At 46.7% G+C, this 23986-nt stretch overlaps 1 protein-coding gene across 2 annotated transcripts in view; it reads left to right on the forward strand.

Moving 5' to 3' along the window:
* The window catches only part of LMF1 (lipase maturation factor 1), a 204607-nt gene that overhangs the window by 160221 nt on the left and 20400 nt on the right, over positions 1–23986 (forward strand). For both annotated transcript variants that reach the window (XM_069810464.1, XM_069810463.1), the window contains 3 exons: positions 16033–16210; positions 19266–19419; positions 22531–22714. In XM_069810464.1, coding sequence (XP_069666565.1) covers positions 16033–16210; positions 19266–19419; positions 22531–22714 — 516 coding nt within the window. The remainder of the gene's footprint in view (positions 1–16032; positions 16211–19265; positions 19420–22530; positions 22715–23986) is intronic.

Consider the following 23986-nt stretch of genomic DNA (forward strand, 5'->3'; position numbering starts at 1 on the left):
AGCGAGGCTGGAGCAACGCTGAGCATCCTGGTCCTCCTGGGTTCTGCACGTTCTTCCCTGGCTCCATCCCTCCAGCCGTCCTTGGGCATGGTTTGGTCCTGTGTAGAAGGAACTGTTTGGGGAGGAGAGGGCAAGAGCTGGAAGTTCTCCTGTTTTTGATCATTTCATAATTTACACCTCGTTCCCATTGTAACCTAAATTACAAGCAAGGCGCCCCAACACTGAAAAGAAACTGCTGCAGATGGCAGCATAGAAATGTGTTCTTTAACACGTTTTGTGTTTTCTTAAGCATATCTGGGTTTGCCCGATGTACATTTCATTTGCTACTTACTCAAGTCCCTGCCACTGACAGCTTGGGGATTGCTAAGCTACCATCTGGGATGTAAGTAAAATGCCTTTTTTTCCGTCTTCTTCTTTTGGCCTCGGAAAATTTAACAAAGGCTTTACGTCCACCGGTTGGGCATTTCATATTTTAAATACACGGTGCAACGTGTCAGCGAGCTGGCCGGTTACATCATATATTTGTCACAATTTTCAACCCATTTTCTGATAGAGTGGAGGGAACGGCTTAGGGTAAGGGCAGCGGGGAGCAGCCAGTGCTTTGCTGCCTGCTGCTAAGGCGCTTCACCAACAGAGATGCTAAAGCAATGGTAACTGTTCTGCACTTTCTTTAGGTTTCTCCTCTTTTCTTTTTATTAAACATAGCATTTCTACTAAACTTTTTACATTCAGTACTTCATTTTTTATCCCTGAGGCTTTTGCAGGCTTTCTTTATTAAAATCAAATGGTAACCAGCCCCAAATAAGGCACCGGATTATTTTTTCTCGGTGCGTTTTCACGCCACAACTGTTTTCTATTTCTCCTGAGCTTGCAGAAGCCCACAGCCGACAGCTCAGGTCCGTGCCCGTACGTGTGTTAGCTCCGAGCGTGCTGCAAGAGGTTGGTTTGGTGGAAAAATCCAGGTCATCCTGGATTTTGAAATACGCCCAGCCTTGGCTTTCAGTGACACTGAGTAGCCAACCCAAGTTAAATATTTTACTGCAGATGTTGCTAAGAGCTTAGAGTTACTGAAATTATGTACTTTAATGAGGCAAAGAAAGTAGCTGCAGAAAGATATAAATCAGAGAAGCCACCAGTGTTTTCCACCATAGTGTCAAGCTGATCAGATGTGACATCCCCTTTACTTTTTCCTTGCATTTTCCTTATGCCTGCGGATGTGGTCGTGTCCTTTCCTTTTAACTTTAAAAGGAAAAGATGAGTTTGAATCTGTGTTGGGATTGAAATGCCCGTGAATTTGGGGAGCGCAGTCCCGATCCAGCTTTTGCAGCTGGCTGCTATGTCTCCACAATTGGTCGAACCAAAACCTTGGATTTGAATTGTTTTGAAAGGGATTCGTAACACAGATCCCATTTCCCTGTGCCAGGCCTGTCTGAGATTTGAGGTACTTAGCCTGCCCATCTAAATTGATTCCAAAGAACATTGTTTTCCCCATACTCTGTCTTTTATACCAATTTAATCCAAATTTTACCAAGACCTGGACAGATACTAGGCAAAAAGTTTGCTATCAGAATAGATTTTTTCTGATGTGTTCTCCTTCTCTAATGGGGTTTGCTCTTATTTTGGCAATTGTTAGATATGTCTAAATATTGTAGAAAAAGTGAATTTCAAAGGAGCCTGCAATGACTGTACGTGGAAAGGGAATTGAAGTATTTTCGCCAGAAGTATTTTAGCATTCCTTCAATCAAGGAATATAAACAGTTCCATGTGACTTCAGACTGATCCAGGATTTGAGAGAGCAGGGTTTAATTCGCATCATTTCTTACAGAGGGAATTTTGAACCCACACGTCTCTTAGTGAAGAATGTCCTAATTAGTAGAGAAAAGGATATTCTGGAAAAAGGGCTTTAACTTTCTAGTCTTAATACTGTTTTACTTTATTATTGATAATTCAATAATCATCTAGCATTTATTACAGTGGAGTTCTGTGCTTTGCCATGTAATTGGTGAGTGAGTTATTGATTTATGCCTGTTGACAGCCTATTCCAGATTGCAATTAAAACAGGATAGACCTCAAACAAGGATTATTGCTACTAGGGTGAAAAATGCTTTTGCTGAATACTTCTTTTCCTGTATGTTAATATCAGGAGATAATGCTTGCTCTGAAGCAGAAATGGCAAATGAAACGGCGTCTGTGGTTTGACCAACTCATGAGTCAAACCACTGGTTTGTCCTTGCAACGTCTGGGTCCTGTTGAAGCTGGTGGGAAAGGCCCCGTGGGGCTGTACGCTGGTCTCAGTCCTCTGAAACCTGCCGTGCCTCAAACCCGTGTACCTTTTGGGAAGGTCCAAGGTGCTATGGACGCCTGCTGAGGCGTTCTTGATCCCTGCTACTGTGGAAAGACAAAGGGCCATAATTTTGCCGCTTGAGTAAGTGACCTACTTTTGGTTTTTTGCACACAACTGAATTCAAAACACCACCATGTGGCAGTGACTTCCCATAGTCCCATATTCCATATTCCTTAGAAGTGTGGACCTAAGGTCCTTTCATTTGAGGGGACCTATAATCTGTCAACATAAAGGCAGTATTTCCTCTGCTGAGGGCTTCCCACGTCCTCGCATCTTCTTAATTCATCCGTCTGACATTCCCTCCTTGTTTCCTATCCACTAGAAGACGAGCCATGTGCTCCATGGCTCACCAAAGGCATCTCCAGGGTGACTCGCAGGCTGCGGACGAGACGTTTGGTGGGCTCTTAAGAATCACAGAATCATTTAGGTTGGAAAAGACCTTTAAGATCATTGAGTCCAACCGTCAACCCAATGCCACCACGCCCACTAAACCACCTCCTTACCAAACCTCGCATTACAAACGACCACCGCCCGGGGTGGTTTCACCGGGATGACCCGCCAGCCAGAGGTCCAGCCACGACCACCTCTCGGCAGCCACCCGGTTTCCCGCGGGACGGTCCCTGCCGCGGGTGCACGTCGTCCCGGCTGCTCCCGAAGCGCCGCAGCCCACGGCACCGCAGGTATTTGTCTGTGTCCGCTTCCAGAAGCGCATCCAGCCAACAGCAGAAGCAGCCCGTGTAACTGTTTAGGTTTTTGACAGTTTTATAACCTTAAATTTGCACCTTATGGAAAACTATGACAGTTAATGATTAATTGCCATGTTGGAATTTTTCTTATGATGTCTTAATATCTGAGTATGGAGCAGACCTCAGCAGAGAGGAAAAATAAAAACCTGCAGCAAAATGCTCCCAGAACAACTTGACTAGGCAAATATTGCCCAGTCCAGCTAGTGCTGTCCAAAAGACATGGTTATATTTAGGATTATTTTTTTAAAGCTGTAATACTATTTACTAGGTGTCTAGCTCAAATTGGAAACCGGCTTGAAAGGAAGCTGTGAAACCATTTTTCACGGGTGCGTTCTTCAATCACTTTTCAGTAAAAATGTTGGTTTTGATATTACAGACCAGCTGCTGGTTGTTAACCAAAACAGGCAAGAGCTCATCATTAAATACTGCTGCTGTTGCCCTCTGAGAAGACCTTAATGCTGTGCTAACAAGAAGAAAAAGTAATTCTATCATTTTTTACAGTCAGATAACTGCTTTCAGCTTCTTTGCCGTTGATCTGCCTTATCTTGTGTCTGACTGTCCCCACTGGTGACAGACCTGGTTTCGTAGCTGCTCCACGTTGACGTGCAAGTCGCCCAGCACACGCGTCTCGTTGTGACCGCAGGGGTTGGGAGCTGGCGGCCCGCTGGGGTTTGGGGCTGTGCACGGGGAGAGAGCGGGTGCTCGAGGAGTCCGTAGCCTGATCCTGTTGCTCTTACTACAAGAAGAAAATATCAGACACAGGATGGCGATTGCACTTGTGAGTCACCTCTGCAAGCTCAGATCTGATGGTGTCCCACAAACCAGAACGGTGGTCTTCATCCTGGATGGGAACAGGGTTCCCGGGGAAGGTGCTCAGAGCTGGGTCTGGCCCATGTAATATTTTGATAAATCCACAAATTATGATTGGAAAAAGTCCTTTCCAACCTGCTCTCCCCGTGGAGGAGGCAGATGGAGGGCAGAGCCTGACGTCCCTCCGGAGCACGTGGCATGGGGCTCTTTCCAACATAACCCGTCTTGAGATACCACTGAAGCAGAGCACTTCTGCTGGACTTGAACTCTAAATTTGCTATAAAAGTATTTTTAATGAGCAGGACGGAGCTGGTTAGTGAAACACTTGGACCGTTAATAGATGTAGAAATTTTTTAATGTGCTGTTTGACTTTATTGATGAAATGAGCTAATCGGAACGAGTGCTGCTCTCGCGCCGAGTGAAGAAACCCAGGCACACTTGGGGGGAACAATACTCTGGTTTTCCACAGCGCTCTTGTCCTGTGGATGGATCCTAAAGCGTTTTGCAAACGGCACGTCTGGAGCTCTGTGCCGGCGGTGGGACATCACCGCTCCTCAGCTGTGTGCCGCAGGGAGCAGCTGCCAGGGCTGCAGGGTCCCGCCGGGATGCCGGGAAGGGCCGTGGGGCCCTTGGTTGTAACAACCTGACTTGGAGTTTGGGTTGAGGTCTCTGCATCATACTTCTCCCGGCTTCGTAGAAAATTCCATGGTCTCTTTTATGACCATGAGTAATCAGGAACTTGGTTTTACATCCTGTTTCAAAGTCCACACAAGGCCCCATAATTACATGCTAATACGGTTTTCTCGGGACTGAATCGGGGCCAGATCCTGATGTCATGCTGGTACAAACCAACGAGTTAGTTCACTCTGGTAGCTCTGCCTCTTCCTGCTCCACCTCCTCCTGACGGCGACAGTAGTTTTGATGGTGACCTGCCAAGTCTTCTGCTGATGGTTAGTGTTTTGAGTCGGTGCCTCCTGGGGGTTACCTGCCTGCAGGGCTGGTTTGGGTTAGCAGCTAGAATTGTTTCTGAGTTATCCCTGTATGAGCTCAAAAGCTGAAGGTCTGTAGAGAGGGTCTCCCTCACTCTTTTGCCACCCTCTTTTCATGTGCTGACACGTTCTCCATGGAGGAGCTCTCTGTCCCAAAATTGGAGGACTTGGTCTTACCTGGACTTGCCTTCCTCACCTTAAACAGCATCCTCATCTAGGAGGTCTGCCACTGAAATCAACTTTTTGGAGCAAATTGGAGTAAAATCAGGAAGAAATTATCTGAACTTGGTCCTCTAATGTAGGATGCTGCTGAAAAGCTCATTGAGATTTGCTGGTCCATGGAAATGCTCTTTGGCCTTTCATAAAAAAATAAATAAGGTGTTGAAAGGTTTTTGCCATTAAGTGTCTTCGTGACAGCTTCCCCCTTTAGGAAGTAACTCCACCATCAGGGATGGAAAGATGTTGATAATTCAGAGCAGAGTAGCAAAAAATTCCTTCCTTCTGTAAAATTATTCTTTCATTTTATATTGGTTCAACACTTACATAAACAGTCCTTCGGCAGTTATTTAGCCTGTAATATATTAATGTGGAACACTGTAGCCTCTAGCAAGAGTCAACGGATCAAGCAACACCAAGAGGTATTTTACATAACAAAGCTGCAGAGCAGAATAAATGTGTCAAAGTCAGTAATTCGGAGACATATCTCGGCTCTGCAGGAGCAGGACGGGAGGAGTCCGGTTGTGTTTCAGACCCAAAGCGAGCAACCGATCCTAAATTCACCCACAATACTTTGGTAATCGAGTTAGACGTATAAAATTTCCTAGAACAGGAATACTTACTGCAACGTCTTGGGCTACATGATAAAGGAAGGTAAGTTTAACCCTTTTGGTACTGGACTTGCCTCTCATCCCAGTATCCCAACCCCAGTCCTGGGTGGTTCAGAAGGGGCAGCCCGCACCGAGCCGCCGTCCGCCCGTACTTCTCCTGACCGCTCGTCACTGGAGGTCAGGTGGAGTGCTGAAGCGTGAGATTTGGGTTTTTACATATATATATATATATAAAACCATAATCACTCCACTTTCACTCTCTTGCTTCTCTTTAAAATTTTTTCCATTGAAAATCTGGAAATTCTGCTTATCCATAGAAATGCTCTGCAGTCAAATCCCATAATCTGTGGGAACTACAGTAGGTGGTTCATATAGCTACAAATTAAAAATGAGTAGGGAGTGAGACATTTATATTGCTTCACATTTAGATCAAGAACAAATGTCGGGTATATAACAGGAATGGAAAGGGTTTGGTTCCCTATTGCTTTAGCACAGTTCTGTTTGTAACTTTAGACCTGGTACTCAGACCTGGGGATTGCAAAAGCCTTACAGTGCTATTTGTAATATGTCAAAATCTGACCCAGCTCAAGGACAAATTTTAGTTCAGATTGCTGCATAATTGCTTTTGGGCGTCTATAGTTATTTAATTCCTCAATATTTCTATTCTACATTTGTAAGTTCAGGGGAGTCTGTGACTATACAAGTATTTATAAATATTTTAAATACCGACCTCTGCTTTTCAGGGATAAATATGGGTCTTTTTTAACACAGTTGTTCAAGTCCCTAGCCGTAGCTACTCAGGCAAACAAAACTCTGTATATAGCATGTGAATTATAAATGCTTTGAATTCTAGCTAATTCCTCTGGCTCTAAATGAATCATTTGCATATCTTTGGTCATGTCCGAGTGACCCCTGGCTAACTGGAGGTGCACAGCTCAAGGGCATCTCAAGGTTTATTATTTTCTTATTTCTGTATTAAGTGTGGTAATAGTATGTGGGTTCTCTCCTATCATCTTGTGGGAAGGAAATACTCAGCCTTCGCCTATGAAATCATGGTTTGGATACCAAATTTGGGCTATTTCCTGACTCCACGATATTCCCAGTGAGCTGGGTAGGTGCTTCCACCCTTTTTGGAAACTCAGGGCTGAGGTCTCTGAGGAGCATCCGGGTGTCCTGTGATCAGGTGTTCCCACAGAGAAAGGAGTTCGCTTTCTCTCGTGGGCTGTGTTTTGTAATGTGAATTAAGTTGAGATCACCTAAGTGACTGCACATCCAAAAGTAAACCGAAGCCAAGCCACATTCTTCTTTCTCATCTTACCGGCAAAACTGACTTTGCTTCTTTTTCTCCTGGTACTTCCAATAGCTTTCTGAATGTCTGTGGGATTCGCAAAACCATTTTATCTGCTGTCTAAAACAGAGCAAGTGGACAGAGGTAATTATTTTCCTATGTATTTTTCTGCACTAAATAGCTCTGCAAAGCAGAGATTAAATCCTCATGCAAATGTTGAATCAAGAAGTTAACAAGAGATTAAATTAATAATAGGGGAAAATTAAATGTTCTTGCTGTTGTCATTTAATGGGAATTTTTTGCCCGTGCCTACAATAACTTTTGGGAAAAACTACATATATAAGTATTTTTCAAACTGAAACCAGATGGGGGAATGATAGCCTGTTTTTCTTTGTGGGAGGCTATGTTTTCATGGTACGCAAGTAACTGGAGGCACATTAAAATCAAATTTGGCTTTTGAGGCTTGTCCTTCCTATCTCTTACAGGAAGGACCAACTTTCGATGTTATGAGTTTCAGCTTGTCCTAAGAGTAAGAGATTCTTTGGCGGTGGGGCCGCAGGTTTCAGGAGAGCAGAGTTAACAACTTAACCAAAACCAAAGCGATGTATGCCTGTTCAGAGAGCGCTGGTATTTTCTTTTTAAAGATCCATCCCAGGCACAGATGGCACCGAGGCTGTGGGTGATGAAGTGTCCCCAACACAGCCGGTAGCGCTTGTGCTTTCAATTCCAGTGGCACCAGTATGCCACCATCTGCCTTTCACCTAGCCCGGCTGCTGGGTGCCCAGAGGAAAACCAGAAAGAGAGCAAGCTGGCAGAGGAACGAGGAGCAATGCTGGGGGACTGGGCAAACAGATTGAGGTAGGCGATGGCAAATCTCCCATTCCCTTGGTGTCATCCGTACCGGGATTTGTCCCCCTCTGCTCAAAGGCATGGCCTGGTTGGGTCATTTCCAAACTCCCGCTTCTTGCCACTGCTTTCCCTGGTAGCTCCGGAGAGCACGGCACATGCGTTCTTGGGTGCTGACCTGGGCTCCTCCTCACATCTGCTCCTTCATAAGGATCCGTTAAATCCATCTTAAAAGTCTGATTTCCTCTTTCCTTGGTGACATGCAAAGTCTGTTGAGGAGCGTTCTAAGTTCTGGTCATCCAGCAGCAGGTCCATCAGGAGGAGGGGGTCTTCGCTGTCCCAGTCGGCAGAGCTGATCACTTGTGGCTCTGGGGATCTGCAGTGAGAAGATCCATGTGGGACCCTGGTACTGCAGTTTTGACAGTGCACAAATGAGCTGGGCTTTTCTTTTCTCCAGCTTTCACTAGCACAGAGTGAGTAAGCGGTTGTTGTATTTTGTGTGCAAGGAAGGCGGTTTACTTTTGGTTTTTCTACATCCTATTTTTTTTAGTTGATAAATTTGGTCTGTGTTTTATCTTGAAATGATTAGTGCCTTTTTTGTAACAGTCATCACTAAAAAGTCACATCTCATGTGGCTGTTGGTATAATTAATACCAGTAACAAAGCAGGATGACCTCAGCCACAAGCAGGGGAGAGCTGCAGAGTACTTAGCTAAGTTAGATCTTTTCAAATCATCTGAGCCTAAGGAAATCTATCCTAGGGCTGTTAAAGAGCTGGTTGTTGAAATCCTGTCAGCGTTAGTGATTATCTTTGAGAATTCGTAGAACATAGGTGAAGTAATGAAAGAACGGAGAAGAGCTAATAAAGTACCTGTCCTCTAAAGAGAGAAAAAAGGAAGAGCCAGGACATTGCAGAGCCATTACTGGAAAACTACTGGGAAAAAATGATGAAAGAGGCCATTTCTAAATACCTCCAAAAGACAAGTGGGATAACTACAGCCATCGTAGTTTTGCCAAGTGCAGACCATGTAAATGCAGTCTTCTTTCCTTCATTGACAAAACAAGGCACATGAATAGAGGATAAACAATATATGCTTTTACTGAGGCTTTTGAAACTGTTTCATGTAAAATATCATAAACAACCCAAGAATATAGGGTCTTAAGTAGGAAATACTGTCTGGTGGACAAAACAGGTTGGAAAGTCTATTCAGCAGTTATCAATGGCTCACTGTCAGAGGGAAGGATTTATCAAGGGGGCTTCCCCAGGGTCTATCTAGGGATATTCAGGGGTTTCATTAACGGTGTCTAATATTAGTAGACCATGCTCAGGTAGAGGGTATTGGCACAGATGATAAGTATTCAGAATAATCTTGACAATGCGATTGAGTCGGTAGGGCTGCACTGTTGCAGAAGGAGCAAACGTCCTACTGGAATATATAAGTTCTTCGTGCTGCGAGTATATAAATCCTTCCTGCTCTCTGTCACTGGTAGGGCTAGAGCTAAAAGCTGTGGCTCAGTTTTGGGCATTCCCTTCAGGAAAGATATGTCCCAGCTGGAGAAAATCCAGAGGAGGGTAAGAATAAGCAGAGATGTAGAGACTGGATTCACAAGGCACAGCTGAACCAACTGGGATCATTTAATCCAAAGGAGACCATTACTGGGAGGGAAGAGTCAGTGGACAAAGGACAGTTTTCACCTATATGAAAGGCTATTGCAGATAGAAGAGAACAGTCTTTGATGGCTGTGGGCAGAGAAGGAGTCATGGGATTAAGAATGGTATTAGGAATAATTTAAAGATAATGGAACAGGTAGCCCAGGAAGGCCAGGGACCTGGCTCCATCACCCAACAAGGCTTCTGGGAAGAGTTTAGACAAACACACAAAGGTGCACGTAGAGACAACTCTACCCTGGGGCAGCAGGAAAGACTGGACGGCTTCTTGAGGTCTCTTCCAGCCCTCTGCTCCTATGTTTTTCTCTTTAAATAAATTATAGTTCTTCCGGGCACCCCAATTCTGGCTCTTCTGTGCCAGTGGCTCAATATCAGAAAGCTCGAGCGCTGCGTGGTGACCACGTCCCCGTGCTCGGATGGAGTCTGCAAGCTCCAGCCAGCCCTCGACCGCGTTTAAGAGTTTACAGCCCGTTGTTGTTCCTTCTGGACAAATATAGTCTGCTACACAGCGTATGAGCTTCTCCTACCTACTGTATGTTTATAACAATCTGTGATTGAAAAAAATAAAAACCAGCCAAACAAAGAAGTCTAACCTGTAAAAAAGTTATGGGTGTAGGTGCCCATTTTCTGACAGAGGGGTTTGGTAACAGTGCAGGGGACAGAAATGTAAGGAATAATTGTTTTTGGGCCTAGAACCAGGAAAGCTACTTTTCCAAATTAATCCAGTGAGAGCCATGAATCCACAGTATTTCATATCACACTTCATAAAACTCCAGTCATAATCCATAAAACTGACATTATTAGATTAAAAACCTCAGTTCCTCCTATAAGGAGCTCGCTCATTAGACATGCTGTAGTTTTATAACCTTAAAGTTCCTACCCAATTACCATGATTAATACTGTGCTTTAATAAAAAATTTTTAAAAATCACCACAGGGGTTGATACCATCTGTTTGTTATAATTGTGCATTTAAATATTGTCCAGCAAGAGAAAGACACTCAGTAAACACAAATCGAGACCAAGGTGGGGAGGGCACAGCCCATCCACCGCAGCAGAGCTCCAGAGGGTGGAGAGAGGAAGATACGGTTGGGTTGCGATTGTGGTCGGAGCACCGAAAGGCCAAGCCTGGCGTGGTGCAAAGGCCAAAATTACCGAGAGATGTGCGCAACGAGCTCTCCTCCTTCCTGCAGCCGACGGGGAAGGAGCAGTGATGCTCTCCGTGCTCTGCCACGCCGGCAGCGCCGGCTCCTGGAGGGGTTTGGTGTCCTCTCCTCCAAACGTGGGTGCGGAGGAGGTCCAGCACCCGCGCACCTGCTTTGCACGTGGGTGAAATAAGACCTTGGGAAGTTTGGTGGCTTACCCCAAAGCACCAGCACCAGCGTCGGGCCCCAGCTTCAGTTCCCAGGGCAGGAGGTGAGCGCACGGTGATGTCGGTGGTGTCCCTGTCCATGGCAGGAGGGTTGGAACTAGATGATCTTTAAGGTCCCTTCCAACCCAAACCGTTCTAGGATTCTATGATCTCTGCCCTCACCGCCCTTAGAAATTCATGTTAAATTAAATTTCCCACCAGCTACCAGCGCAACTCCACTTTGCCGGAGCAGGACGCACAGGCTTAGGAGGTTTCACGCAGAAAAGGAAGGCTTTGGGTAAATGTGCGCTGCCTGCCAAGGCAAATACTAGTTTGAATCGCAAAGGATCCACCAGCCCTGGGGGATGCCGCGCTCGCAGGATCAGTGCTGCAGAAGACACCGGTTGCTCAGCTGACAAAGCTTCGCCCTTAATGCTGGCCGGACACATCAATCAAATAACACATATCTCATGCAAAAACGGCCACAAAACCGTTTGCTAGGACAGCCACCCCTCAGCATGTTTGAAAAATCATCTGTTTTCTTGTTAATCGACTTCGAAGCGGGAGTTCCTTTGAGGTTTATTTTTGCAAAGCTGAGGGGCTCACGGTGCTCAGCCCCCCTCGGGCAGGGTATAATTTTAACCCGTGTTTGAATCCGCTGCCGGTACCTGGGCAGCAGTCGCAGCCGCTGGCGCGAGCGTCGAGACTCGGTCAAAATAACTGAAGTTAAAAATGTGTCAGGTTCGTGATTCCACCCACAGACCAGAAAACGCCAAACTTGTATTATTTTTGATTCCCCTGATTTTTAAGGGCTGGTGGAAATAAGATACCTTGCTTCTGACTTCCAAGCAATAAAGAGAGGTGAATCACTACTAAAAAAAAAACTCCCATGGACCACCCAGTTGCTCCGTACAAAGCTGTAAAATGAGCCTCGGCAGAAGTGGCAAAGCGCAGAACTATTTTCTTAATATTACTGCAATTGCACGAGGCAAATCACATCAGAAAAGGATCAGAGTTTCCTAACAAAGTAGCTAAGTGAGAAGTGTGTTAATGAGTACAGGCTGATTAATATGCATTCAACTAAATCACATTTGGGTCAAAGGGGGAGCACCAAACCTCAAGTGTAATATGTTATGTTCAAGGACCTAACATGTGTATGTAATTCAGATTTAAATACTTTTTCCCCTCATAATTCTGGATAATTATCCAACTCAGGATAAATAAGTAATTATTTTTTTAACTAAATAATAGTTAGGACTTTTGTTACTTACTGTAATTGGTCAGATCTCTTATTTTTTTAAGATTATGTGACTGTTACTGAAGAGTCCTGCTGGGGTTTTGAAAACTGTAACTTGCAAATCACCGTGTTTTAAAAAATGGTGCCAATCATATAAAATATGAAATGACGTGTTTTTAACATTTATTTGTTGTTGTTTTTAATGACAAAACATACATCTTTTTAACAGAACACTGGCTGAAAGTCCTCAGACCGAAATTGTGCATGTGTTATTGGTGTTTGCATTGTGGAATAGTATTTTGGGAGACCACCTCTTATTTTCGAGCAGGAGAGTAAGCACCACAGTGAGCCTGTTTCAGGGAAGGAGAGGGCACACTGGGTGGGGGCACTCCAGGATAAACCATGGGGAAACTCCAGAGACCAGTGTTTGGGCACGCAGGTATTTTGGGGGGGACTTGTAATTAAGACATTGGATTTGTAATTGGGAGATTCGGGTCCTATTTCAGGTTCTGCTGCAAGACTCCTTATGTGATCCTGAGTGAGGTTCTTTAAGGTGATATCCCCAGAGAGTGTTGCTGAAATAAGAATTAGGTGCCAAAATTCTTCCGCTCTCTGCCTGTAACACAGCTGTAATACATCCTAATTTTGATCTAACTTTGTCCGGTATGTTTAGATTTAGGTTTTTTTCAGGACAGGAACTGTCCTCTTCCCATCTGTTTTGGCAAGTCCAAGCTAAATGGGTCCACGTTGCAATTGGAGCCTCCTCATGTTACGTGAGTATAACAAAATCCTAATAACAACCCCCCGGGTAATGCCCAAAAGCCCTTGAAAACAAATTAAGCGTGCTGCTTGTGAAGTAAGATTGTGGGCTCATTTCTTTGCACCCACCCGTACGGTTGGCCCTGCCGTGGAGACCTTGCTCTTGAGCAAGAGGTCAGAGACCTCTGAGTGAGGTCAAGAGACACCTCTTTAAAAGCCAAGGGCAGCATGAAGAAATATGTAAAAAATATATTGCAGCGTTCCCAGACATCCCAGGATTTAGGCAAAGACTTGCTGTTGTGCGGTCTGTCTTGTGCTGTAGAAGTTTTACCACGATAGTGGCTACGTGATGCGTTACACCGTGGGGTTGATATCTGCCAGTACCTGTCTGAGCTTTCATCATCCTGGCCAAGGAGGAGAACCTGCAAGGTTCAGCAAGTTTTCCTCTTTGCTCGGGATGTAGCTTTTTGGTGTTCATTGTGGGGTTTTTGCGTATGTTGGAGAAGGCAGACCCAAAGGTGTGCTTTGCTGTGGGAGTGGGAAGTTTGTGGTGGTCTCCAGCTCGCGAGGAGTTTTCCTGCGTTTGACTTGAGTTCGCTCTTCAAGGCAGCTGGGTTTCCTCCTGAGACCCGCTGTCCTGGGGTGCAGCATGGGCTGGAGGAGCAGCGGAGAACTTCAGCTCTGCCTCTTGGGTCTGTGGTCAGCCCTTCAGCTTCTGCATCTCCTCAGGGCTTCCGAAAGCTTCGTCACTTCTTTGCTGAGAGGAGGAGACCGGCAGCAGGGCTGAGGTTAATCTGGCAGGAGCGTGGTCCACGCTGCAGCTCCTCTGCCTGCGGCGGGATGTTGGGGGTGTTTGTGGGTTCGCGCGTTTGGTCTTGCACTGTCTTGAAAGTCTTCCTTGACCACATGTGCTAAAATTGTGAGTAAACAGTTCACGGGAGGATAAAGTTCAGCTGTGTGAATGGAGAAGTGTTCTTTAAATAAAATAATAGTGGTGCCAATCAAGGTTACAGCTTTCAACCCAGCCGGAAGGTGGGGAAGTTCTCATTCGCTGGTCTGAAGGCTGGAAAATAAATGACTTCGTTACATCAGGGCATTATTTTTCGACGTGTAATACATTAAGTCAGCTTTATAACCTTCATTTTTTATGGATAAGATGGTGAGACTATTTTCTTTTTTTTCCTTTTTCCACTTCTTTTGTTTTAACGTGTCTGAGGAACAGCTAGTTAATTAGGGCTAAATCCTAAGTAATGTGACTAATGGGACAAGAATCCAAATCGTCCTCAAAACTCAAATAGTCCCGAACAGACATCAGCTGCTTTTTTCTTCTTGTCTTTGTGTGCATGGATTCCCATATATTGTTTTATGCCAACACGCTAAATCGCTCCTAACGCGTTCCTTTGTGACTGTTGCGATGGCTGGACAGCCCCGGGGAAACCCAGATGTGTCTTCACGGCCACCACCCTGGGGTTGGCTTCATTTGACACGTCATCTTGCTGGCACTGGAGCGAGTTCGCAGCGTCCATTCTGCATCTGCTGCAAGTCTCAGCGTCAGCAAGGTTGAGCTGGCAGCGATCCCTTCTCGGATGAAACATGGAGCAATTAAATGCTTCAGACGCTTTTGGTTAAAAATCACATTGCGTGTGAAAGCAAAGCAACATATTTTTGAGTCTGACAGTTCTCAGCATCCTTGGTGGTGTCAGTGCAGCTCGGGCTCCTGCCTTCCAAAGGTTAACGGGCAGATGGGATGAAATTGGGCTGTGTGACACACGGGATGACGCACCACGGGTTAGGAGCAGAGACGTCTGTGTGATACTGGGAACTGCGTATTTGGAAATTGCTTATGTGTAGGGGTTGTGTCCACAGGTTGGCAAGCACTACCGTGACACCCCGGTGGCAAAGGTAAATGTGGCGTTAAAACACAGCGGGAGGGGTAAGTCTGGTGGAGCGTGAGAAATGTTAGCATCGCTGTACGAGTTCATGGTGGGACCCATCTGATATCCTCCGTACGGTCCTTGTCAGCACCCAGAAAGATTGATTGAACCTTGCGCGGGTTGAGGGCATGGCTGCTGGGATAAGCAGGCAGGGAATTCCTCTGGGAGAGGAGGCCAGAGCAGTTTGGCATGCTTTAAAGTATAAAAGTGGAGAAGAGATGTAACTGTACAAAGAAAACGGGGATCTGTGAACAGGTAAAACACTGGCTTAGAAAAAAATGAGTAAGTATAGACTGGGCTTGAATAAATTTAGGCTAGAAAAACAGAAGTTAAAAACAATGCTTGTGAGAAGCAGAAATTGCTCTGTGTATTCGGGTTTATATGAAGCTCTAATGAAAGGCTCTGGCGGGGGATTTGCATGTACCCTGAGCAGGGGTTTACCTGCACCTTCCCCCTGGCTGACATGTGAACATGGCGAGGAAGTGCCATCTTACAGCTGCAAAATGAAGCCATGTGCTGTGAAGATGTGATTCATGACGAAGGCTAAATGGGCAGTGCCCAAAGACAACCACCTGATGCTCGGTAGGGCTTGTTGGGGAATGGCAAGAAGGTTCCTCATGGTTTTCAAGTCATTGTAAGAGTAAGACAAAAAATAAGGCATGCCTACAAAAAGCCTTTCCCAATGTGTACAGATATTTATGGAGACTCCTCCAAAGGCTCACAGATTTTTCCACTTTCTCTGCCTTACACATGCAAGACAGTCTCCTAAACGGCCAATAAAAGCTAAAATTAAAAAAAAAAAAAAAAGCCTCTTAAAAACTGCACACTTCTATATTTAATGCTGCTCTTTAATTAGAAGTTCCAATATTTCCTCCTGAAGGGTTTCGGGAACGTTGCTGTCACAGATACATCGGCATAAGCAGGAAGCAGACGATTCCCCTGGGGCCAAACCGCTGCGCCGTCACCGGGAGCACTATGGAAATCGAGTCACACTATACCCTGGCTGATCTTTCTCCTGCTGAAAGCAAGGGCAGAGCTCGCATTGCAAGCCAGTGGGGTACATTTGGGCTGTAGCCTGGGCAGGGAGGGAAAGGTTTGCCATCACTGTTGCAATCGTGGAAAATCAGCAAAGTACGTGCTAGGGTGCTAAAATCTATCCGGCGTTTCCTTCCCCACGCTTTTCTGTCGTCATTTAAGCAGATGCAACACCTTCTGCTGCTTTCTTTCCCGTTTAGGTGCTTCTGATCATAAGTGGAAACCTGAGTTTTCTCAACTGGCTAACCATCGTGCCCAGCATCGCGTGCTTCGACGACGGCAGCCTGGGGTTCCTCTTCAGCTCCAGGCGAGGAGGGGTGAAGGAGCGGGTGGCAGAGATGCAGCTCAAAGAGGCGGCCGGCGAGCAGCTTCCCCTGGGTGAGTTATTCCCAGAGGGGGAAAACTGGCACAGAGGTGTGTTTGGTGTGCTCATCTCGAAAGCCGTCGTCTCCTCCTGGAGCAAACCTGGGTGGGCAGGGAGATGAGTCTGCCCCTGCCTGGTCTCCTCTGGGGTTTGGAGGGTGCCTGGACCTGGTGCTGCGGATGGGGAGCATGAAGGCAGTGGCTGGTTCATGAGGGTCTGCGGGGACATTGCTGCTAAAGGACACGTCCTCCTCGCAGCGCCGGTGTCCGCAGCAAGTCTGAGACCTCTGCTCCCGAGAGTCAGTCCTTCCCGTTCTCACCCCAGCGAGCGTCAGACTCCAAGCCGAAAGAAGCAACGTGGAGATGCACGATTTATCCTGTGATTTATTATTTTTTTTTACCTTTTTTTTTTTTTTGATTTTGACTATTTAAAGTCAAGTACGAAAGACCCAGTGGGTTGAGGTGAGGATTTTGTGGTAGAAGTTGGGTGCAGAAGCAGCTGTCACCTTTGCTCTCCTCTCTCCCCCGTGGCACGGTGGCCCTGTGACCCATCTGCCCTCCTGCCCTTTGCACCCATGGGTGCTAGCGCTGCACGAGCACTCTGCTTCCCTGGTTAAGTAACTGGACATGAGGTTGGTCTTCTAGAAAGAACCGTTGTGGGTCCAACAACTCTTTTGCTAACTGGGAAAGAGACGTGGCTGCTGGGAAGGTGGCCGTTCCCCGTTCAATGTCCTGCTTGGAGAAGACGAGAGGAGCAGCTGCTCGTGGGCACTGCCACGGCCGGGAGCGAGGTCCTCGAAGCAGGGAGGAGGTGAATTCATGTTCGTAGCCTGGATATGGAAAAGCAAATACAAGGGGGTTTGTAACTGAACAAAGGGGATCAATGTGGCTGATGTTTCCTTCTGAAGGGAGTTTTCAAGCAGCCCGGTTCCAGAAGATCGCCTGCACAAGCAACACTGGGATATTTTTCACGGGGCTGCATAACAGATGTAGAGTTGTGTTTGTAGCATTTTTATAAACCGCATATAAGCAACAAATTGCCTATAATATCAACAACAATCACAGATGCTCATTTTTAAATATACTAAACATCTGTCAGAAGAATGAAAAATGTCAGCAAGATACAGCATCTGTCTGGAGTCCTTTCTCATCTACTAAGAAACACAGCTTATTAACCAGAAGCATTAGTTTCAGCAAGGCTAAGGCAGTTTCATTAAACTTTCTGTGTCTCCTATCTTACATATTTTGCTGGAAGAAATCTTCAACAGCTTTTCCCCTCCGGTAGCTTTGCTTTAGAGGCTGTGAGAGCCTAGAGCTTTCCTACTAACTGTATTTTTGCATCCAGTCCCAAACAACACTCAAGTTACGCCTTCCTTTCTGGAGGAGAAACCAAAGGGCACCTCTTCGCTATGGCACTCGGCGAGTCACCGTGAGGGGGAGGTAGATCCTTTTTTGAAGAGCTTGCTCCTTTTCTGTGATGTTCTCCAGAAAACCTTACTGAGCCAGGGTGACCAAGCAAGGAGAACCATCCCTACATACCACTGCTCTGGAGTGTCCCTGTTCTGGGCTTTTAAAAAGGGGTAATCCATAAGTAAAGGGTAGGGTATCTGTAATATTCTGGGTGAATTTGGATTTCTGTATATTTTTTCTGCTAACAAAGCAGAGGTTATTGAGCTGGTGCTGACGGGCTGTGTGGCAAGAGGCTTAGAGGAGCTCTCACCCCTGGGTCACCAGAGCAGAAGACAGGAGGGTACCCAGCCATGCCCTGCTCGTGACCTGATTTTACAAGGCTCTGGCCACATCCTTGAAGTGTGTGTGTTTAATTCCTACTGAGACCTCGAATTCCCACTGCTAGTGCTCAGCTCCTGCCTGCTCAATCCAGATCCCACTGGCTCGTGTCCCATGCTCCTTCCCCAAGTTTTGCTCCATCTTTGCCATGTAGATTTTTTTTTTTCCTTGTATTAAACCTTTTTTCTCAGTAGCTGTGACCCCCAAGGGCATGATGACCATCACCACCTGCTGCAGGACAAGCAGTCTGTGCATGATTATCATCATAAACTATGACCTGAGGAGCCGCTGATGCTGCCTGTATGGTGGAGAGCTCTGTGTCTGTACCTGCTCTTTCATTACAGGCTGGGAAGCTCAGCCCATCTAAAAGATAAAAAAATGCCCAGCAGACTCCTACTGCTCTCGCAGCAGCACGGGGGGGTGAAGGGAGGCATCTCAGCGAGCTCTTTCCCAAATCAAATGATTCTCCAGAAATGTTCTCAGACTAAACAATTATTAATAGCTTCTGAGAGAGGTTCAAATAAACATCCCTCTCCTGCAGAGATAAGGGGAAAGCTACATGCAATTGCTTTGAATCTGATCCTTTGGCTGTTAATGTTAAATAAATTTAAAACGGCCATAAGGGTAGGAACCCTCAGAGGTCACGTCTGCTTATTTGTCTGATTGCAGTAGGTGTCTCCTTAGACTGAAACCCAGCACAGTGCTGCTCCTGCAAACCGAATACCAAAGCCCTGGTGAAGCAACACACATCTCATACATAAATGATAAGCAATAGAGATTTTGCAAAAGGAAAACGAGGTCTGAATGGAGCTAGTGAGCGAGAGGGAGGAAAAGGCAAGAAATAAGTTGGTGGTGAGAGCCTGGGGCGGCAGGGAGGAGGCAGCCCCAGGCAGGAGCGGAGCCACGGGGAGCTGGAGGCACTCCACGCACAGCTTACAAACCAGGAGGGCAATTTTGGGCAAGGTGCAAGTGCCAGCTGTGTTTTTTCCCCTGTATTAAAGCAATGATTAATCTTACATTTTAGACATTTTTCTTTTTAGCCCTTTCTCAGACTATTTAGAGAAAGGCAGATCTCTGGAGCGATAGCGTATGGCCCTTGGCAAGGTCGGGGTGATAACGGCGAAGCGTTTTGTCAGCCCCAGCCCCAGAGCCGAGAGCAGCTGTGGGCACCCAGGCAGGGTCCCAGTCACTGCTGGGGGGGTGGGCAGGGGAGCTGGGGGAGCGGACCCCATCGCTGGCGGTGAAATCACCTTCTTCTGGTCTGCTTTTGTGTCCCAAACAGGCTGCTATGTCCGCAGAGTGGTGAACATCTCCTTTGGCCTCCTGATTGCTTATCTCAGCATCCCGGTTGTCCTAAACCTGCTCAACTCCAGACAAGTGATGAACACCTCGTTCAACCCTCTCAGAATAGTGAACACGTACGGAGCTTTCGGGAGGTACATGTATTTTAACGTCACGTTGTATGGCTCTGCTCCTTTCTCCAGCATAGTCTGACAGCCAGTCTGTGTATCTTGAACCTAAAGAGAAATCCTTCCAGTAGCCAGTAGATTTGGAGTATCTGTTTATGAGAGAGGAGAGAAGGAGCAGGTTTCTTTCCCACCGAATTACAATTTATTTTCCTTGAGCTACTTTTAGTTAGCTCAGTATATTGATGTAGCAAATGTAATAGCAGGATGAAAATATCCGTAAGAGAGTTCATCCAGTGGATAGTCTTCACCATCACCAGCCCGCTTTATTTATGGTGAACTTCTCTTCCCCTCCGCGCATTTGCTCTCCCTTATGTAAATATTCACATAAGCTATTGGGTAGCAGATTTTAGGCCAACAAGAGGAAATGCTTTTTCCAACAAGTGACTTGGGGAATTCATTGCTACAGGAAACTGTGGAGACGAAAGTATAAATGGCCTCAGAAAAGAACAAGGCAGATTGAGAGGACAGGCCCAGCAGCAGTCTGGCTGCTGCCTTCAGCTCAGGAAATCCCGCTTACGGCTGCAAGGTGGGACTGGACAAGGGAAGCATCTCCAGCTGCGTTTGCAAACAGGCTGGTTTTTAAACATCGGAGTCTGGGGTTTCTGGGCACAGGTCACCAGGCTTCGGTCAGCCACAGTTGGGCTCACCATAACCGTTCTTGTGTGCCGTCCCTCCCAGCCTCTTCCTGACCAGGACAGCTGAGAAAATGCTGAAAAGCAGGGCTTCATCAGAACAGCTTGCCCCAGGGGCAACAACAGGGCCAGTCTTCTCTGCCGGGACCTCTGGCTTTGCCACCGCCTTGCTGTGGTGGCCACAGGGTGTTCCCCAGAGGTCTGAGCCGAGTGGTGGGATGGGCGGCTCTTGGGTTAGTGGGCTCTGGACAAGGTCCCCCAGGAGAAGCCAATGGTAATTAAATAGGTTTTAGAAAAGGCGAAGCAGGTTGGCTGTTGAGAGGGCTGGCTGAGCCGATGGTGAAGGGGAGGAGCACGTCTCACAGTGAGCACTGGAGATGCAGAGGACACCTGGAACACTCAAATTAATATGATGTTTTCCCCAATTTTTCAAATAGCAGAAATTTCTGTGGAAAGAAAAAAGTTAGAAAAACACTTGGTTAAAAATATCAACGCTAGTTGTGGAAAATGCTGAAGATTCTCCTCTTTTTTTTGAGAGAGGGAGAAATAACCCCGAACCTCTTTGAAGGCTGGAGTGGTGAAGCTACGGGAGATTGTTTTCTTTGGGTTGTTGTTCTTTTTCTTCTTCAGTCTATGGTTTCTGTTTCAACAGTTACCAGAACCTAAAGAGCATGTGATGAAATGCTGCTGTAATATGTTTGTAATTCCAGCCTATGTAAACCAATAAAAAGAGGATTGCAGCTTATAATGAATATACGATTATGTGAAACTTGACATATTTTGAATCACACAGTAGGAACATACTTTTATTAGTAATTTGGTGTCCCTGATTTACAGTGTGTTTCTAACCATTGGGCAGCTGGCCACGGCTCATAACTCAGCCCAGCGTATAATATGGAACTTGGCTGGAGAATCCAGAAATCTATTAAATGTAGGTAACAATTATAAGCGGAGACGTACAGCATTCCTTGGGTTGTAAGCATCTATCACTGGAAGCCATCAGGGGAGAAGGTGGAGGCTGTGTGTTTCCAAACTTTCAGTTTCTTGGGTTGGAGGAGGAAGGACCAAAGTAGTAAAAAATTAAAAGGGTGTTGGGAGCTGGACAACTTTGATAGGCAGAGTTACGCAGTTATGTGTTCGTTATGGAAAACAACCCTCCAGTGTAGGTGAGCGTCACTGACAGGTCATTGAGAATTTGATGATGGTGTTTTCACATGGGCTTTCTGTGGCCTCGGGAGTTTGCCGTCCCCAATGCTCTGCCACCTTGCTGTGCAGAGAGAGTCCTGCCAACAGCGAAGGCTGCCATGACCTGCCATAAGGCTGGGGTGCTTTTGAACGAAGTTTCTGTAGATCAAATGGGTATGGGGGGCTTTTTTCTTTTACATTTTCTGCTTTTCTTGGCTTGGTTTGCATTGGCTCACATATTACCTCCTCCTCTTGCTCAGTACTAGCTCCATGAGACCTGTCTTCCAGCCGGGATGGTGAAAGTTTGGGTGCGTAGAGACAACTGTTAATGGTGCCCCAAGAGTCAGCTCCTGGGGGATGCTCCGTATGGAGCCAACCACCTCCCCAAGGCCCAAGCGGCTGTAGCCAGTTAACCCGGGCTCATTGTGAGCAGGTCCTGCCCTTTGCCGTGGCCAAAGCTCGAGCCGAAGCTCAGCGCTCCGTGACCAGCGGTGCTGTGGGGAGAGCCAGGCTCGCAAAGGGGATGCTGGAGTGGTCCCAACTGGAAGCTGCTCTGCTGGTCCTGCAGCTGGAGGTCTCAGGGCCAGACCTCTGAAACGCCAAGGCAGGATTTCTGTGTGCAATCGCCTGTGAAACTTCCCCCGCAGATATCGTCGGTGGCCGTGCCATTAGGGCAGCCACACGTGCCAGTTACAAGCCTCTATTTTTGCACAGGGCACATGCTAAAAACCTGGAGATGGAGCTATGTATTGTGACCATCTTTCATCTCCGCTTTCTGGTGTCATCAGGAGCTTGTAGTCGGAGAGCTCTTGTATCATGGGAGTCATCAGAGTAACAGAAACAAAGGTTTTCTTCAGAATCATGGGACAAAGAAGTTGGTGCAGGTTGAAGATGCTCATGTGGGACTTGGGAGACACTCCTTATATTCTCTCAATGTCTTGGACAAGTGTTAGGCTCTGATCTAGAAAGATAGACCCATCGATTTCAGTAGGAATCATCTTTCAGGGCCATCGTCCCTCCTTGGACTGGCACAACTGCAGTGTGATAGAGGGGAGTGTAGGAGGGCACGGAAATTGAAATTTTCCCTGTACTTTGCTGCTGGAGAGAGAAAAGTCTGCTGGACAGACAGGTTCTCTGTAGCGTGACCCATCACGATCCAACTGTACCACAAGGCCACTGACTTGTGTTGCCACGTTGTCTCTCATGAACGAGCAATTTTACATGACTTGAGACAAAAACAGTATCGTGTTGTGTCCCACAGCATTACCAAGGAGAGAACAGAAGTTGTCCTTCAGGGGACGTCCAGCCTGGATCCCAACGACCCCGCTGCTGTCTGGGAGGAGTATGACTTCAAATGCAAGCCTGGGGACTTGAAGAGGAGGCCATGCTTTATAACCCCCTACCACTACCGCCTGGACTGGCTTATGTGGTTTGCTGCCTTCCAGGTACGTGCCTTTTGGGTGTCTTGAGACTTGGGTGTCCCTGGACCAGGAAAAACAATTTATATGAATTTACTATGTGCTGGTGCGGGTGAGGGGATATTTGAAGCCCTAGCTAAGTTAGTTACGTTAAAAAAAAAAAAAAAAAGGTTGTATTCCTAGAGGATGTCTGCTGCTAGTGTAATGAAACTCTTGGAAATTTTATGTGAGGCTTTTTAATTGTTTCTCAGCCACAACAAGAGTTAAAGACATTGAGAAAGCCCTCAGATTGCACCTGTCCCTGGGGAAGCGGTGGCACAGCGGGGCAGAACCTCGCAGGGTGCCCGGGACTGGCCAGGGCCAGCAGCATCCCCAGCTGCCCGCTCCGCCGGCCGGCTCGAACCCGCATCCCTGCTGGGGACACCCCTGGGGACACCGGCCGCTGCTTTCACTGCCTGCCTGCCTACCTATGGACCTAGGGTCCCTTAAAATATTGTCCCCCTGTGGTATCAGCAAATAGGTGACAGCCATAAATTACAAAAGAGGAGGGAAAACTTGTAAAATTAGTTATTTTACATCTTTTAGCCTATTCTGCAAAACCTCATTCGTGTGAGCATGAGAACTTGGACCGGGTTTTACAGAGCTGGGGCTTACAGCAGTGGCATGAGGCAAACCCATCTCAGACTATCACGGGCTTTCTCTTTGTTCCCGTATCCTCTCCCGGTGTATTCTCTTCCCTCGCTCCTCTCCCCCTGCCCCAAACTTCTCTGTTTGCTTTCTTTGTGGTATTTTCATTTAGGCGCCTTTTGGATTCCTCAGCGATGACATAACCATCGCTCTTTGGCTATGGTTTTATATTTACCCCGCTAGTTTTTGTGTGCTGGAATTTCATTTAATCTGCATTAGGTATGCTTATCCCTCAGCAAGCCGACAGCAAAGGTTAAAACTGAAGCCAGCAACGGTGCCCAGCGTTACATAAAGGTGCAGAAGGTTGGGAGCTGTCGGTTTAGATCTGACTGGTTTTTTTGGGGGGAGGGCTCTAGCAGTGGAGGAGAAATCCAGCTTACCCAAGCGAAGGTTGCGTCTGAGATGAGAGAAAGACTGTTTGTTTCCAGGGCACGAAAGCTTTAAAATACAAAGTGCTCTCAGGTTTAAAACCAAAGGACAGGGCATAAATACCGATGCATCACAGGCGAGCATGGGCTGTGCCGGTGGCGAGAGATGCCGTCTCTCCGCAGAGCGGGGTGAGGTGCTGAGTGACCGGGATGTACGGGACAGCCCGGGGAGGAGGAGGAGGCG

Source organism: Haliaeetus albicilla, chromosome 22, assembly GCF_947461875.1.
Source record: "Haliaeetus albicilla chromosome 22, bHalAlb1.1, whole genome shotgun sequence".
NCBI lineage: Eukaryota > Metazoa > Chordata > Aves > Accipitriformes > Accipitridae > Haliaeetus > Haliaeetus albicilla.